At 45.0% G+C, this 17,549-nt stretch overlaps 1 protein-coding gene across 1 annotated transcript; it reads left to right on the plus strand.

Annotated features, from left to right (window-relative positions):
* Positions 1-2: 2 nt before the first annotated feature.
* Positions 3-2,788, plus strand: fzd9b (frizzled class receptor 9b). The gene is given in 4 exon segments (XM_034547744.1): positions 3-718; positions 720-1,047; positions 1,050-1,171; positions 1,173-2,788. Coding segments are annotated over 4 exon segments (1,752 nt in total). The 5' UTR covers positions 3-529; the 3' UTR covers positions 2,286-2,788.
* The last annotated feature ends 14,761 nt before the right edge of the window (positions 2,789-17,549 follow it).

Genomic DNA, 17,549 nt, shown 5'->3' on the forward strand with positions numbered 1-17,549 from the left:
ACGCGGAGCACGAAGAGCAACGAGCCGACTGACGGACCGTCGCAGCGAATCAGCCTTGTTTTTTTGGGGGGGGGAGCCGCAACAAACGGCGCGGACGCTCGGTGCCGATAACTGCTCCCGGTCGGCGGTCACCGACGGTCGGCTGGAGGATTTACGCTCAGCTCTCGGCGTTTGATTTTGATGATTTCTTCCTCCATGTTTGTCGAAGTTTCCGACTGTCACGTCTTAGGTACGGACCCTAATCTCCACCGACTGAGAGATCGATCGGTTTAATTCAACACTAAATAATTGAACACTTAGATTCTTAGGCAGCTTCTTTCTTTTTTGAGTGTTTTCTTCTTCTTCTCCTCCTCCTCCTCCTTCTTCTTCTGCCGGAGCGGTAACGGTAAAGGCGACATTCGGACCTGCCTTCGCCATGGGGGAATAGCGGGGGACCTCTCTGCAAGCGACCCCGTGTTTTTGACTCTTTCGTGGTCATTTAGAAAAGACAGAGCGAAGTTTTTTTTTGTGTGTGTGTGTGACTCAAACAATGGGCATGGACGGTTGCCCGCTGACGGTGGGGATTTTTCTGTGGTGTCTGCTGGTGACTTGTGGCTCCAGCTTTGAGATCGTCTCCTACGACCAGGAGCGAGGCAGACCGGCCAAGTGCGAGCCCATCGTGATCCCCATGTGCGAGGGGATCGGCTACAACCTGACCCGGATGCCCAACTTCATGGACCCACGACGATCAGAAGGAGGCTGCCATCAAGCTGAACGAGTTTGCCCCTCTGGTGGCTTACGGCTGTGACGTGCACCTCCGCTTCTTCCTCTGCTCCCTCTACGCCCCCATGTGCACGGACAAAGTGTCGACCTCCATCCCCGCCTGCAGACCCATGTGTGAGCAGGCCAGGGAGAGGTGTGCCCCCATCATGAAGAAGTTCAGCTACACCTGGCCGGACTCGCTCGACTGCTCCAAGCTGCCGACCAGAAACGACCCCAACCGCCTGTGCATGGAGGCCCCCGAGAACGAAACCCGGACGGAGGGGAAGAAAGGCGAAGGCATGCTCCCGGTGCCCCTCGCCCCAGGCAGCCAGGCAGCAGCGGCCGCTCTCCGGGCGGCTTGGGATCCTGCGAGAACCCCGACAAGTTCCAGTTTGTGGAGAAGAGCCAGTCGTGTGCCCCACGCTGCTCCCCCCGCTGTAGACGTCTTCTGGTCCAGGCAGGACAAGGACTTTGCCTTCATTTGGATGACGGTGTGGTCCATCCTCTGCTTCGTCTCCACCGCATTCACCGTCCTCACCTTCCTCCTGGAGCCCCACCGCTTCCAGTACCCGGAGCGCCCCATCATCTTCCTCTCCATGTGCTACAACGTCTACTCCGTGGCCTTCATCATCCGGTCGGTAGCCGGCGCTGAGAACATCGCCTGCGACCGGGAGCACGGGGAGCTGTACATCATCCAGGAGGGACTGGAGTCGACGGGCTGCACCATCGTCTTCCTCATCCTCTACTACTTTGGCATGGCTTCTTCGATCTGGTGGGTCATCCTCACCCTAACCTGGTTCCTGGCTGCAGGGAAGAAGTGGGGCCACGAGGCGATCGAAGCCCACAGCAACTACTTCCACATGGCTGCGTGGGGCATCCCCGCTCTGAAGACCATCATCATCCTCACGATGAGGAAGGTGGCGGGAGATGAGCTGACGGGGCTGTGCTACGTGGGAAGCATGGACTCCGGGGCGCTCACGGGCTTCGTCCTTATCCCGCTGTCCTGCTACCTGATCATCGGCACCTCCTTCATCCTCACCGGCTTCGTGGCCCTCTTCCACATCCGGAAAGTGATGAAGACGGAGGGCACTAACACGGAAAAGCTGGAGAAGCTCATGGTGAAGATCGGCATCTACTCCATCCTCTACACGGTGCCGGCCACCTGCGTCATCGTCTGCTACTTCTACGAGAGGCTGAACATGGACTACTGGAAGCTGAGGGGGTTGCAGATGAAGTGCGGGTCGTTCAGCGGTCTGAGCGGCGACTGCTCGCTGCAGACGTCGGTGCCCACGGTGGCCGTGTTCATGCTGAAGATCTTCATGTCGCTGGTGGTCGGCATCACCAGCGGCGTGTGGGTGTGGAGCTCTAAGACCCTGCAGACCTGGCAGGGCCTGTGCAGCCGGAAGCTGACAGACAGGACTAGAAGTAGAAAACCCTGCAGCGGCGTCAGCTGTGGCAGCACACACTGCCACTACAAATCTCCTGCTGTGGTTCTGCACATGGCCAAGACTGACCTGCACTCAGACAACCCTACACATGTCTGAGAGGGAGCATGACACACACACACACACACACACACACTGACACCTATGCCCTGAATAAGGAGCTGCTAAAGACTTTGTAAGAAGATGAGTTGTTGGACTGAACTGTCCGTTGCTGCCCTGCTGCTGCAAAGGGACGGGGACACACAGGCCTCCCTCTGAGAAAATAATCTATCAACAGTATTCAATGCATAAAGGGAAATGTTCAGTATTGTTACCCATATTTTCTGTTTCATAGTGTTCTGTGCAGTAGACATGCTCACCATTACAAAGCAACAACAAACAATGGACTGTTATGGGAGGTACGTTGGGAAATATTCTCCTCCCCAAAAGTGGCATGATTAACTGTATAAATCTGTATAAATGTTTTATTTATTGTACATATATTTAATTTAAAGTGGACACTTATCAGATTTGTTGTTTAGATACATTTATTAAAAAGGTAAAGGGAAATGAAGTGCCTTTTATAAGAACTCTGGTTCTGGCCTTTTTTGGAGGATAATAAATTTGTGGAATTCATGTTCAACTTCCTCACTGCCTGATGTTGTTTGTAGCTATCCCACAATATCTTCTAATGCATGTTTAACCATGTTAACAGTCTTAAACTGATGCCGATTTAACAGTCACAAATGATGGCTCATTTCAGTCTTGTTTTCCTCATTTTCCTGCCATTCTTCTCCGGGGATTCTTTTTGCGGCAGGGCCTCCCGGCCAAATGTGTTGTCTTCTAAGTGCACGATGCTCCACATCCCAGAGGCGTCCCCAACCATAATCCTCAAAGAGAATCACTGATGAATAGAGTGGCAAACCGTGGCAAGTATTAATGTTTGCATCATCGTCTTGAAAATGCAGGAGCGGAGGAATATATTTAATCAATGGCTGTTTTAATTCTCCCACCAAATCGTTCTTGTTGCCCTCTCGCTGCTCCATTTGATCCCCGTGCAAACACTCAGCACTTTGATGTGAGAAGACGAGTCTGAAGTGGATTTCACCCTCATTGCATGGTTTCACTGGCAGATTTAATTTTAGCATAGGCACTCAACATTGTGGTTGTTCCTTGAGTTTCACTTAATATTTAAGTTTATATGTGGGTTGTGGTTCTTGGAAGTTGTATTTCTGGTTTAAATCAAGAGAGTTCCACGATATATATATATATATATATATATATATATATATATATATATATATATATATATACAATTTGATATAGGCCTTTTGTTTGGCGAAAGAAACTACCATCAGGTATAAAATAATCATTCACTGATTCAGAGAAAAAGTGTGCCTAACCTTGTTTTCATTAAATAAATACCCTAAGTTGGGTCTTTCAACCAAAATGTCAGTAATAAAGTCCATTTTATTAAGCACAAGAGCCACCGTGTTCTCACATGGTCAATAAAAAAAAAGTGAAAGTAAATAGCTTTTACATTACAGGACTTTTGTGTAACAATTTAAGTGCCAACGTAAATTACAGCCACACACAGTCGTTTCACAGCAAAACACAGTGGAAATTACAGCAGTGGGGTTGATTATTATGTCTGTGTAATTGCGTGCTGTGTCACCAGTGAAGTGATAGCATGGAAAAAAATGTGATGACCAGGAGCTTGTTTTCATTACGTTATTGGAACCATCGGCAGTGCGAAGCAGGCGTGTGCTCGCTTACATCTCCAGAGGTTAAAAGTTGTTTTGTATAATAAGGTATAATAAGATTAATGTACTACAGCACATGTTAGTATTCATTTGATAAAGACACATCGGTCTAAATTGTAAATGAACCACATTTTCCACTCGGTGCAGTGTAGTGTGGATCTGTGCGACGCCTGAGTTAACTTGAATTACTTATTCCTTCCTTCTGCAGAACAAGATGCGGGTTAACTACCAGCATCCGCCACCTTTTTTTGTTTTCATTACTCAGCCATTGTCGACGTTGTCCATGGCTTGGCAGGCGAGTGTTTGCGAGTCCTGGACTCTGACACCGTGTGGATCACATTTAACTGTTTCAAAAAGGCTGTTTAGCTTCGAGCCCGCACGCAGCCAAAGACTCGGCTGGTGGTGTTTCAGCCACATGTTCCAGTTCGTGGGCGCGTGCTTCCTCCCCGGTTTACACTCCAGTGACATGACCCAGAGAGGCCAAGCACTTGCTGTGTGAGACACAAACCAGCTTGTCCCACCTGCGCTGAGCTGCACTGATTAGATAGGAAGGAGGTAGCTGCAGAGGGTTAAGGACACAGGGCTAGTACAGAGGGCAAGTGTGTCTTCTGCTGCAAAGCTTTGTTGAAATCCCCTTTTCCCTTCTCAGCACTTGACTAAGACAGTTTTTTTTTTTAATTCACAAAGGTCAACATAAATGACTTGGTATAGCAGCAGCAGCAGCAGCAGGATGTCTTTGCTCTGTTTTCCTTTTCCACCAATATGAATTCTATCACTACATTTCCAGGTCACTGAAAGCTATTTTTAGTTTCTCTCTTTCGCAGAGGAAAGGAATCAGTGGAGCGCAGAGCTTCAGATAGAGGCAAGAAAGAAACGTTCATTCCAAAAACAGAGTTTGTTTGAGCTGTGGTTCCTTTGGCGCCAGAGATGTGGCTGCCGGGAACACCTTCTCTTCTCACAAACACACACACACACACACACACACACAAACACCTGAGGTCTGCAGTGCTGGAGTAGCAGCAGCCAATCAACACCAAGCCTGTTGTGAAGAAGAGCCCACCCCAACTTCCAGTAATGTCCATATTCAGGGAGCAAGTAAGCTCGGTCTCACTCAAAAGATTTAGTTTGGCTGAGTCTCTGCGCTGTTTTTCTTCTATTCTGGCTCAGTAGGTTAAATAGTGTCAGTCGCCTTGAGCAGCAAGTTTGTCTGAGCCAAAAGTGAGACTACTCTCAGAAAAAGGCAAGACTTTTCTTTGTGGTTATTCAGGAATATTTCATTGTGTTGACTGTGAGCCTAACAGTGTATTTATTTGATCTAAAGCAACACAGAACCGGTCTATTTATCCAGGATTTGTGCATTTGTTTTTCATAAAGAGGCGTAAAAATACCTTTCTCGCTTTCGCTGCTGACGCCATGTTTTTGTCTGCTGAGGAGAAATCCCTCCATCTGGTCATGGGTCTGATTAAAGGCGATCATTATGGCATCAATGCATCTCCCTCATAGACTTAAACCCCCGCCCGCCCCTGAGGGGGAAAAAAATAGAAAATAAAGCATCCTTCATTACCCTGCCCTCCCTCCTTTCTGCAGTCCCTCACCCCCCTTGAGCACTATCCCTTTCCTGTGCTGTTTTGATGTGTAAATGAGCGCATTGAAAACCTGCAAGCCCCCAAAGAGATGCTTACCATGAAAATGCGGCAGTCAGAGAGCACCACAGTTCACACAGCTCACCACTCCTCGCAACCGGACTCCAATCAGACACCCAGTAAGCCGCTGCCGTCTCGTCTGTTAGAGCGGGGCACAAACATGAAATCACACACACACTACTGCACAGACGCATGCTGACTCATATCATCATGCAGACATAAACATTTACATTGTGACCCCTGGGAAGAATCCACTCCAGAGTTAAAGCCGCACGGCCGAGGATGGAGGATTTGGCGTTGCAGTGACTTCTTTTTCTTCAAATGAGGATACGGTGTCAAGTGTCTGAAGTGGCTGAAGAGATACAGCAGCTGAGATTTTTCTGCAGCATCTATCACGCCAGTGAAATGAAAGGCTGAGAGATTCAGAGTACAGAGGAGTGTCTGTGTTGTTCAGTGTCTTGGCATTTCAGAAGCACCGCAGAGGAAGAAATACACAAAGGTTTTTACTCTATTCAAAATATCATGTTTTCTCATCAGCAGCAACTCATCTATCAGGAGTGTATGTACATTTAGGGATTAATCAGAAGTCCCTTGCGTATTCACTCCGTTTTGTCTCATCCTTCTTTCAGGATTTGTTTTTCTTCTTGGATGAAATAGTTCCAACCGTTTTTTCTGAGAAAGTTTCTTGGAAACAGTTGAAATTATTTCACCACAATAGCAGTTTGATGTCAATTACTTTTAAATAATGAGATATTAAGACTCACTTATATAGATACTAATTGCTTAACATGGAGATTCTCTTCAGTGTGGATGAAGTCCAATTTGTAACTGCACTCTTCCTGACCCGTCACTTTCAGTCTCAATTTCCAGACTTCATCCTTTCATCTCGACTTAAAAAGAGAGTGAAGTCAGACCACTAAGGATTGTGCTTTTAAATTTTAATCAGAATAAAATTATAATTGAACATTCACCAAAAAGGACCCAACACACGATTTAACTTGAATCAACTCAAACAAAGATATTTTCATTCATATTGCACATAATCAGAAATCCTCATAAAAGTGCTTTACAGCATACAACACCCTCTATCCTTAGAAACAACAACAGTAAAATCACCTATCACACACAATACAACAATTAACCACAAATTAAAATGCATAAAAACAAGTATTACAAATTACCATCAATTTAACTGACATATACATTTCAGGGATGAAGATGGTGTCACTATAAAAAAGGCAGATTACATAAAAGCTGTCTGTCCACACAAAAAGTTTTAAAAAATGATAGAGAGAGCTACTACCCAATAGATACATGTTTGACCAATCATAGAAAGGTCAAGGAAGTGAAAACCCAAATAAAAAGTGAATATGTTCACATTAGAATTATAGCAAAGAGTATGACATTCAGAGTCACTGCACCCTGAACCACAGGCTGAACATATTGCCTTTCAAACTACAGTCTGGTATAAATGTATTTTTACAACCGTTGATGCCATCTCGATTTAGCTCCTGCAGTGATTGAAAGCATTTATAAAAACATTGTTTGTGGAAAAGCAAGTGAATGTAATGTAACGTGCTGTCAAAGATTAGGTCACAATGGATGCAAAGGAAAGCCGTGCTGCGACACAAAGTGGTAACACCGAAGAGTAAAAGGCCCGGCAGATTATTTTAAGAACACAGTGCAGGAAGAGAAAGAGGAGAAAGTTTCAAGAAAAAGTTTCCAGCTTTTTGCTGTATCTTTTTTTAAAGTGTTTTTTTCATGTCCTTTGATCAATAGGCAGAAGACAGAGAAGTAAAGCTTTCTCATCCCCCTGTACTCATTCCTGTGCTGCGTCTGCCTGTGGCTGAAAGGGAGATGAATCAGTGAACAGAGGGAGGATCCGCCGCTCGCACTCGCTCTCTGAAGCCAACAGCATTGCTGTGATCACTGTTAATCTCCTTTGCCACGCCGCTGCCATCTCTTCAAATACATTCATCTCATTTCCAACAGTGTGCACGGCCTCTTCTTCCTTTCTAATTAGGCATCGTCGAGATTTCACAAGTCACCCCGTGGTGCTCTGCAGCGGGCAAAATTGCTCTTTGAGCCAGGGGGTCAGTGATGGTAAGCATTTGTTTGAGGGTTAAATCACAGCAGGCCTTTCATCATGTTGTCATGTTGCACGATCAGAGGCTTGGGATTATGTAGGTCAGACATTGGAGAGTGAGAGCGCCCCTTTTGTAGCTGCCATTTTTATTCAGTTGCTAGGCAGCACCCGCTCTAATCTCTTGTACCAAAGAGTCTCTCCCCGGAGAAAAAAGAGAGGGAGCAGGAGTTACAAAGGACGGGAAAAAAATGTGAAAACAGCATCAACAAAGAACACAAACCCATGCAAGGACTGCTTTTAGAAAGACTCTAAAGGGTGGGAGTGGAAAAGGACAGGATGTGGGAGTCTAAGCTCGGCCCTGAAACGGGCTCTGGCCCTCCTGAACATCTTTAAACCCCTGCGGTTTTGTTTGTGCCATTGACTGGTTGATCATCCTTCAGTTTTTCAACCAATCACACAACTCCGACTGCAGGGTAGATTCAACATCCAAATCTGCACCGGTTTGCTGATGCTGGGAAACATTTCTTTCAAATCGTCAGTCGAGCTTTCAAAAACGAGTGTGGTCTAAATGCCCAAGTGGGTTAGTGACAGCAGGACGGCTGATGTGAGGCCGGACTGTGGCACAAATCCCTGTCAACAGGTACCAAAATGGATCAGAACCAGATCCGGGGTCTCGGTCATCTGGCAAGTGTGTCTGCTGTCACACTGCCACTGCACCCCCACCCCAAATGTGCTCATGTCACGCTCAGCCATCAAAGGTTCACCCCTCGGCTCTGTGTTCTCAGAGAGGAGACCCACCCACCCCTCCACACACAGATCCCCTCCCTACCTCCCGCCCCGGCCCCGGGCTCTGTAAGGATCTGCTATTCTCCGTTGCATTTTCACACTCTTTGATTTGGAGTTTTGAAGTTTGTCCTTGTCTTTACATTTCCTGACTTTTTTGACTCGGTTGTGTTTCATATCGACATTCTCGATTCACAAAGTATCCAGATGACCCTGAACTGTAGCTTCTGATGCTCTCATATGTGTACGCTAAGTATGACGCTACAGCTAACAGCTTGTTAGTTAGCGTTGCATAAATAGCAGAGTTTACGCTCACGTTGCGTTTTTCACAAGAGGTTATTGTATTCGCTTTTTGTACCAATAAGATTAATACAATTTAACTGTAGGCAGATTGTGTTTCCTTTGAACCGAGGCCATGCTAGCTGTTTCCAGTCTTTCTTCTCAGCCAAGCCCTGTCTAAAGGTACAAAACCAACAACATGTAAAACGTCATCTTGCGATTTTATGGGGGCTATATGTTTTTTTTCCGTTTTGTATTTTCTTTTTTTTTTTACAGATATGTTCATTTCTAAATTTAAGAGTTGGGTGGATTTAGTTATCTTACGACAGAGCCAAGCTAAGCTAGCAGCAGCACGTGGTAGCTTAATGTTTACTGCACAGACGTGAATCTTCTAATTTTACTCTCAGCAAGAAAGCGAATGAGCTTTTAAAATGTCAAACTATGCAAGGGGTGGACCGAATATTATTATATATATTATTAATATATAAGCTTGGAAACTTAATTGACAATGTGAACAATTGAATGCTGACGATAGACATTCGAAGCTTCAAAAGAAGCATTGACTGTAAATAAAATTGGTTATTGATATTTCGAAAATCAGAGCTGACAAACATCCAAATATCTCGATCTTCTCTGTGAAGAGGTATACATATTAATCCAATAATAGAAGGGAATAAATTATGAACAATTTCCTGTCACACCAGACCAACACTGTTTCCCAAAAGCATGCTAAGCTAACCGGACGTAGCCTTGTAGGCCAAATGGCCAGACATGAGAGTGCTATCAATCTCCTCATCTAACTTCTGGCAAGAAAGCCAATAAGTATTTCCCCAAATGTTCTTAACTATAAACTATTCTTTTAAAAGTGTGTGGGACACATGAAGCAGACTCAAACAGAGGAGGCATTTTAAACTCCCAGACTGACGAGGTATAAAAGTCCTTTGTGAACCAGCTCAAAGGTTGTATGGTGGGATATAATTGGCTAATTAGGGAGAAGCGGTGTGTATTCGTTGAAAGTGTGTGTGTGTGTGTTTTTGGGGGTTGTCCTCACATTATTTATGCTCTAGGTTTCTCCAAATGAACATGTTAATTAACTAAAATGTGTACTTTTTGCACAGTATCTACTGAGGTTGTCCAGGGTTGTTTGAATTTTGTGAACAAAATGAGACATTTCGGGGCGAGGGTTCAAACACATTTGGCCCAAAAACTTCCTATCATCAATTAAGCCCTTTTCCGGCCAGGACTGTTGACTCAGGCTGATCACTGTACATTAGCCAGTCTGTGTAGTAAAAGGAACCAGCTGGGGCCACACTCGCTCTAACACTGGACCTTTTGTCAAGGTCTCAGCCCCCCTATAAGTAACATAAAAACCTTGTTGCATGAGAAATACTCTTTGTGTGGAAGCAGACATTGTTCCTATTGTGGCGTGTCAAGACTGACATGCCAGGTCCAACACAGTGCTGAATAAACTGTGGTTTGTGTACATACTGTAACTGTAGGCTGTGGAAAAGGAACGCGGCAGCGGTCTGTGATGATCTTGGCGCCCGGTGAGGATTTGGCATGTAGAGCAAGAGCTTGGAGCAGCAGTACCACATGCAGCCCTTTACCTCAGGATAATAACTGCTTGTAGAGCTGAGCGGGAGAAAACCTGCAAGGATCAGCCTTCCCGTTCACACCCCATCATGCATGAGCTGGCAGGATCCTTGTGTTGTTATGGTCATGAGACATTTCCTGTGTGTGTTTTGGGGTTGCATCTGGGCTTGTTTACAGCCCAGGGTAGAGCCTCATTAAGTGGAACATGTTACTAGACGGATGTGGAGGGGCTCAAGTGCCTATTAGTGGGGCCGGCCTGTAGCCCTAAACCAGAACCCAACTGGGCCAGGTGCTTCGTGATACAGCCTGGTTTCCACAACTCAGGCAAACAGGGCTACAATGGGCTTACTCATTAGAAAAGTGTGCATCGTTCATTTTGGCCACATGTGATACCATCCATGGTGATCTCTTAAATTCTACATTGAATTTTAGGAATGGTGATATTCTACATGTGTGTTATAATCAGATCCCATGATAACACCAAAATCTTCTTCGGCAATTTCTCGACCCGCCTTTGGCACTCAGTCCCAACCCTGTTGGTTACCACTGAAGACTTGGAAACTTGTGTAGTTTAATTTAAAAACGAGGTTAACAAATGTTATAAATAGTAGTTAAACAGTGAATTTGTTGGGGTTAAATAGTGAATTTGTTGGGGACTATTTTAAGCTGCGCATTTGGTGCACTAGTGAATATTTACGGCAACTAGACATTGTGAATGTGGGATCGACTCATCACATTCACCAGGAACATGTCATGTAGTGCAACGGTGTCGCTAACTAACAAAAATGGAGGTCTCAGTATAGTAGGATACACATACTTCTTCGTAGAATCAGTAAATTGCTGGTTTTGATCTTTTGATGATTACTAGATCCTTGAAGAGGAAGTTCATTGCATTGTGCATGGCCACTAAATGCCGACCCAACAAGACTGAAAACAGTTTGAGCACGCTGAGGTGTCCTCGATTCATCCTTTCACTCCGGTTGTGCATGTGCAAGGAGGCCTTCGTGTTCATTTTTGTGTGTGTTCATATCTGTGAGACCCTCACCATCTCACAAGCCCCTCTCTCAGCAGCAGCTACATGAATTCCTCCACAGCTCCAGTGTGAAGTGTCCTGCAAAGACCAAAGCTGTGCAGCAGAGGACAAAGCAGAGAGGGATTAGCGTCCCCCGCCTTTCTGCTCATGCACACCCGCACTGTGCAACACTCGACATAATCAAACACTCACGCAGTGTGACACACAACACAACCAAACACTCTTCTGGGGCTATGCTCCTAAAACAAACGCTGTGCTGGAACCCCAGGGGCTGAGGAGAGTGGTGGAGGAGCTGAGGAGGCGGATGTGAGGGAGGCCAAGAACTCGTGGTGTTTATGCTGAACAGCCAGAGAGTGAGAAACGCACGGAATACAATCCCCATGTTTTCCCTACCCCGGCTAATCTGACAAAACGACAGAGGGAGCAGATTCCCTTACAGAGAAAGCTGCCACTTAGATATTTATCCTTGCTAAGGCAAACATCTGGCCCCGGCGGGCTCTTTTCATAGGGCGATATGAGTGGGTGTGATACTCTGCTACATTTATTTGGGTGTGAAGTTTTAATTAAAAGTGAAAGCCATGCCGCCGGCCAACCCCCCCCCCCCCCCCCCCCCCCCCCTAAAGCTTTGTCTATCCCCTGAGCTCCATCTGAGGGTGAAATGAAGGGAGAAAAGCAAAACTAGAGAAGAAAAGACAGATGTCAGAAAATAGACAAACAAACGCAGAGACATGCATGTAGGTGAGGCGATGCAGGCAGGAGATAAAGAGCAATTTATCACTCAGGAGGTGTGAAATCTCCCTTCTTGCTGTTTGTTTTCAGTTGCAGTCGGATGGAACCGCCTGAATTAGAGACAAAGTGCCCGTTGCTCCCACACACAGAGGAGGGCGTATTGCTTTTAAAAAATCTGCTTACTCTCCAGAGTCTGGTTTTCCAGAAGCACCCTTGCATGCAAGATCCCCTCTGTCAACTGGCTCATTAAGGACCTTCACAACCCAGGGCCAGTGAAAATACAGGGAAATACATCCATCCATTTATCCAGTTTTGCAGTTTTAATGATTTTGAGAATTGTCTTTGGAAAGATTTTTGCAAGATTTCTTGGATAAAGTCAATCTCGACTGCTGCAGCTTTTGCATTGTTGTCACAGTCAGAGCAACAGTTTACGAGTGAGACTGAGCTCATGTTGTGTTTACCAATCGCCTCTGGATACAAACTGCTGGGGCCTCATTTATGAGCTGGCACACAGAGTCCCTCATCACCTTAAGCAAAAAAAAAGCTCATTGTACGTACACATTGTTACTAGCAACACAGGTAATAAAGCTCAAACTTCCATCTATCAGTTTTAATTGCCTTCAGGAGACAGAAAGTGTGTGAATGGGCTTCAGTGCTCCCACGTGATAAATGTTCCAGACTACTTTTAATTAAAGTCAGGGCTGGTTTTGCAAACAGAGCAGGGGACTTTAACCATTTGTCAAGTAAAAAATGTGAAAACTGAATTGACATACAGTAGTTTTTAGATATTGTAATAATTACTCAGCACACTGACCATACACATGGTCATATGGTTTGACATTTAAAAAAAAGAAAAAGTATCCCAATCTTGTAAATATGAAGTTACAGCCTGCAAATGATTAGCTTAGCAACTCAGAGCAAGGAAACACCGAGCAGGAGTCTGTCCAAAGGTGTAAAAGCAATGAGTTGTGGTGTGTACATGAGCATGTGACTTTTAACATTATGGGCAATTTGCTTCAATTATATACAGGTCTTGCCTGTATGGTAAATATGAAGCTGTCAGCTATTTGCTTAGCTTAGCATAAAGACTGGAAACAGCTAGTCTTGCCCAATCAAGTCGCTTCATGGGGGGTTATATGCCGGACTATTGACTACTACTACTACTACTGACTACACAAATTAGATTTTGTGTTGAGTCTGTGAGCTTCAGAGATGCTGGTAGGCAGATTCTGTTACCTTTGTTTCTATTCTTTGTGCATAGCGAACACCATCATTGGCTCTCACCTTTTGAAAAAAAGAAACACTTGCCAAGAGCAGTATCACCGACAGATGTCCAGCGCATGGATAAGTTAATGACTTTCTCCCTGTCTGCCGGTCTCTTAGCTAGAAAGAGTCAGGCCTATCATGTGTTATCTGGCCGTGCTCTCAATGTGAGAGGATGTTAATTGGCAGTGAGGCGCCAGTCTCTCCCCACCCCTCTTCTGGCATCAGTCAGAGCCAGGAAAGGTGGCATTAAGCCTGGCCTCAGAGCGCTCCAGACTCCGTGGGTCCAGAGGGAACCAGAAGGAAGGATCCAGTGTGTGGAGGCCATCCCTGAAGTACCACCTGGTCTGAACTTGTACACTTGAATGGAAAACCTTCCCAGAGACCAACACAGGGAAGGTGTTCTTTCAGAAATAAAAGGAGAATTATTTTCAACTTAAAAGTGGCGCAAAGAAAAACTCCCTGCTGGTGTTTAGTGTCGTGCAGAGTTCCCTCCTGACTGATTGGAGTTCACCCAATGTGTGTGTGTGTGTGTGTGTGTGTCTCCTAGCTCCTGTCTGCCGTCCGTCTGTCTCCCCTGGATTGGACTCCTGTCGCCTTCCCAGTGAAGGACCACTCAACCAGGGTGGATATTCTTTCCCTCACATCTGCTATGAATTTGCCAGAGCCGAGCCATTCAAAGGCTCCTTTATGGAGCCGTCAGCAGCCCTGTGACTGCTTCCTATTAAGACACATGCACACTTTGTACACGCACACACCTAGGCACACACACACACAGGTTTGTACTCATGCACACAATAACACTCATGCTTACCTTTGAATAGGTATTTCCATTCACAATGTGTTGTCTTTTTCTCTTTCTCTGCACATAGTCATATGGTATACACACACACACACGCACACACACGCACGCACACACACACACACACACACACACCTCCAGTTTCTTACTCAACCAAAAATCTGAACTTAAATCAGCCCCAACAGCTGCAGCCTTCTTGTGTTTTTTTTTAAGTGAATCACCCATGCATGGTGGAGCAGTGCAGGGGTGGTTATTGGGCCATTACACACTTTAATCTATTTATTGCTGACATCCCCCTCACTGGGCATATGCACACTCCAGAGAAACATGAGCTGGGACAGCAACAAGGCCATCAGTGTAACTTAAGATGGATCTGATTTGGAAAGAAAGGAGGGAAAATATGGATATAAAACTAGAGACCATCTTGCGATGGGATCGTACAAGCCATGACGCCAAAACGGGACAGGGGCGTAAAGTGTGTGTGTGTGTGTGTGTGTGTGTGTGTGTGTGTGTGTGTGTGTGTGTGTGTGTGTGTGTGTGCGTGTGCGTGTGTGTGTGTGTGTTTGTGTGTGTGTGCTGTCACTTCTGACTGCAAAAAAACTAAGACAGTAACAGCCAAAAAGATGGCGACGGCCAAAGTGCAGAACTCCAGTCTTCAAAACGTGAATACACCACAACAAGTCTTTATACTAAAGACGATGCGAGGAAATGAAGTCCCTAAAAACAGGCATGGAAATAATAATAGTGAAATGGAAATAATCACTGCTCTGTCTCAGGTGCATGTGTCATAACTTTGGCATTCTTCTTTTAAAAGCAACTCAAAACAGTGAGGAGGAAGTTAATTGGCTTTCCATCATCCCCTGCTAAGCTTTACAAAGAATCCAGAGATATATATAAGCCCATTCAACATTTGGGATCACTAGCTTGACTGAACGGTAAGATGAAGCAGTGTGATTCATGAAAGGCCTCAGCCCACTTATTACGTCGACAAGCTTGACTGCCTTTCATCTTCCCCGTAGCACGCTCATCCAGTTGTTGCCGCTGCCATACCTGGATACCCGAGTTCAGAGGAATCCCTCGGTGACTCTGAGGTTATTCCGTCTGGTCATTTTTCAGATGGCCTTTTAAAATGTTTCAGATGTGTGCCTCTAATTAAATCTGTAATCACTTATATAATTGATCAAGAAGGAAGCAACGTGTACAGGGATACCTTACATTTACTTGTTGGATGAAAAGCCAGCCGGAGTACCCAGGGTCCAAGTGTGTGTCTTGGCACTGGTGTGTCTGGTTGCAGTCATGGCAGAGAGGATATATGACTGATATGCTGCTGTTTGGTCTGCAGGAAGATTCAGACTGTTTCAGAGGAGTGCAGGATCCCCTTTGGGGGTGAGAGCTCCATGTTCCCAAGAGAAAAGCCGTCCTCAGAACTCCTCCTTTTCTACACTCCCTCGCTTTTCTCCGCTTCTTCTTTGGTTATATCTTCAAAGGGAGAGGACGCACATGAGTGGAGAAAATTGGGGGAGAAGGCTCTGTTTTGTGAATAATGCATTAATAATCATTTGCACTTGCACTTAAAGCAGAGAGAGATTTAGGGCATGTCGCCGCCGCGGTCATATAAGTTGATTTTGGCACTCAATTTCCAGGTCACCTTTACGCTCTGTGAATGATTATGTTACTTCTCTTCTCTCTGTTCTGGCAGACTGTCAGGATTTCTCAGTCGCTTTCCCCCTTGTCCTCATTTTCTCTGTGTGCTTTCCTGCAGCTGCCAGCGGGATAGAAGAGTGACTGAGCTCATTCTGAAGTATGACACAAATCAGGCTCAAGACTCCAGCAGGAGAGCTTGACTCGCTGTGTGTGCCGATGTGACGGCAGCGGTGGGACAGGTGTCAGAAACGCAGCGAGCAGGCCCTCACGCTGAAGACCTGCTCGACATGGAGAGAGATATTTATAAAGACTCATTTGAAAGTGATCGCTAATAAAAGGTACAGACAGGTATCACATTTAAAAGAGATGACTCGGTAGAGCGCATGTCTCATGGCAGTTTGTGAAATAGTCACGAAATGCAATCTATTGCTTCCGAATTGTCTGATTTGTCACTCGACACAACTTCTTTTTTTGGAACGATATTGTGCTGCAAAACAAAAAATTAGGTTGAGGAAAAACGTGATGGATTTTGGGTTAGAGTGAGGCAACAAAGCCACAACAACACTTTGAGACATGCTAAGTCGAAAACCGATATAGTGGTTGAAAGGCCATAAGTGGTCTTTGTCGATATTTAATTACATTGAGTTTTGCATAATCACGTTGATGCATTTAATTTGTGTGTACACCACAAAAAAAGTTCCTAATTGACTTTTCCATTGACATTTTGTTCATGTAAATACAAACAATTTCCGTCCATTTCCACGAAATCATCAGATTGCCTTTCAGGGTTAGCTCATGACCCGCTCAGTGTCAGACCACCACGAGCCTCAAGAACAGCTTCAGTGTGTTTTGACAGTTTCATACTCCACTAATATATAAAGGCTATTTCTTTGTTGCCTCTATGTATTTATTACTAACCTCTCAGGTTGAAACTCATCCAACACTGATGCCCTTGTGTACTGACACACAAGTTAAACCACTGGAGTTCAACAAAAACAAGATTATCTGTTTAAGACAACAGACCCTGGTTCAGCCACAACAAGAAATATTCAACACCAAAGTAGGCGTGACGCAATACAACAGGAGTGACGATAACTGAGACATTAATAAATGTAATATTGTATGAATATTCCAGCGCCTCTTGAATTATGTTACTATATATATATATATATATACACACAGTTGTGGTTAAAGACTCTCTCTCTACCTCCCTACAATTTGAGTGGAATTAATTGGCCAAAAATAAACTTGCATTGCATTTTTCTTTTCAGAGATATCGAGATAGTATCATTATTGTGAAAATCAGATATCATAACAGCCCTTCACCAAAGATATTATCAGTATTATTACGGTAGTTCTCTAGCAATCCCTCATTTATTAGTACTTTTATCCCCCAATTCATTTAGCTGAACGTCACGATTCCCCGGAGTTGATTGGCGGGTCGTTCAGATCACCTGTTGAGCAAGGTGTGAGGAGAAGCTCCTAATTAAGAATTGAGAGCAGCTTGGTGCATTTCCCCTCTTGGCCAATCAGGTTTGACGACGCCCTTTCTTGAGGGCTTCAGAGATGTGGGAACTGAACACTCAGGATAGTTCAATACTGTATATTAATAACTCTTCTTTGCTGTCCGATTAGCTTCATCTAATGCAAGCACTGAGGTCACACACAAAGACACACAATTAACAGAAAAGTAAAATAAGATGGTTAACAGTGCAACATTTCACGAGGACACAAAAAAAGGAAACAAGTAATGTAAAATGACAGAA

The sequence above is a fragment of the Cyclopterus lumpus genome, chromosome 13 (genome assembly GCF_009769545.1).
Source record: "Cyclopterus lumpus isolate fCycLum1 chromosome 13, fCycLum1.pri, whole genome shotgun sequence".
Taxonomy (NCBI): Eukaryota; Metazoa; Chordata; class Actinopteri; order Perciformes; family Cyclopteridae; genus Cyclopterus; species Cyclopterus lumpus.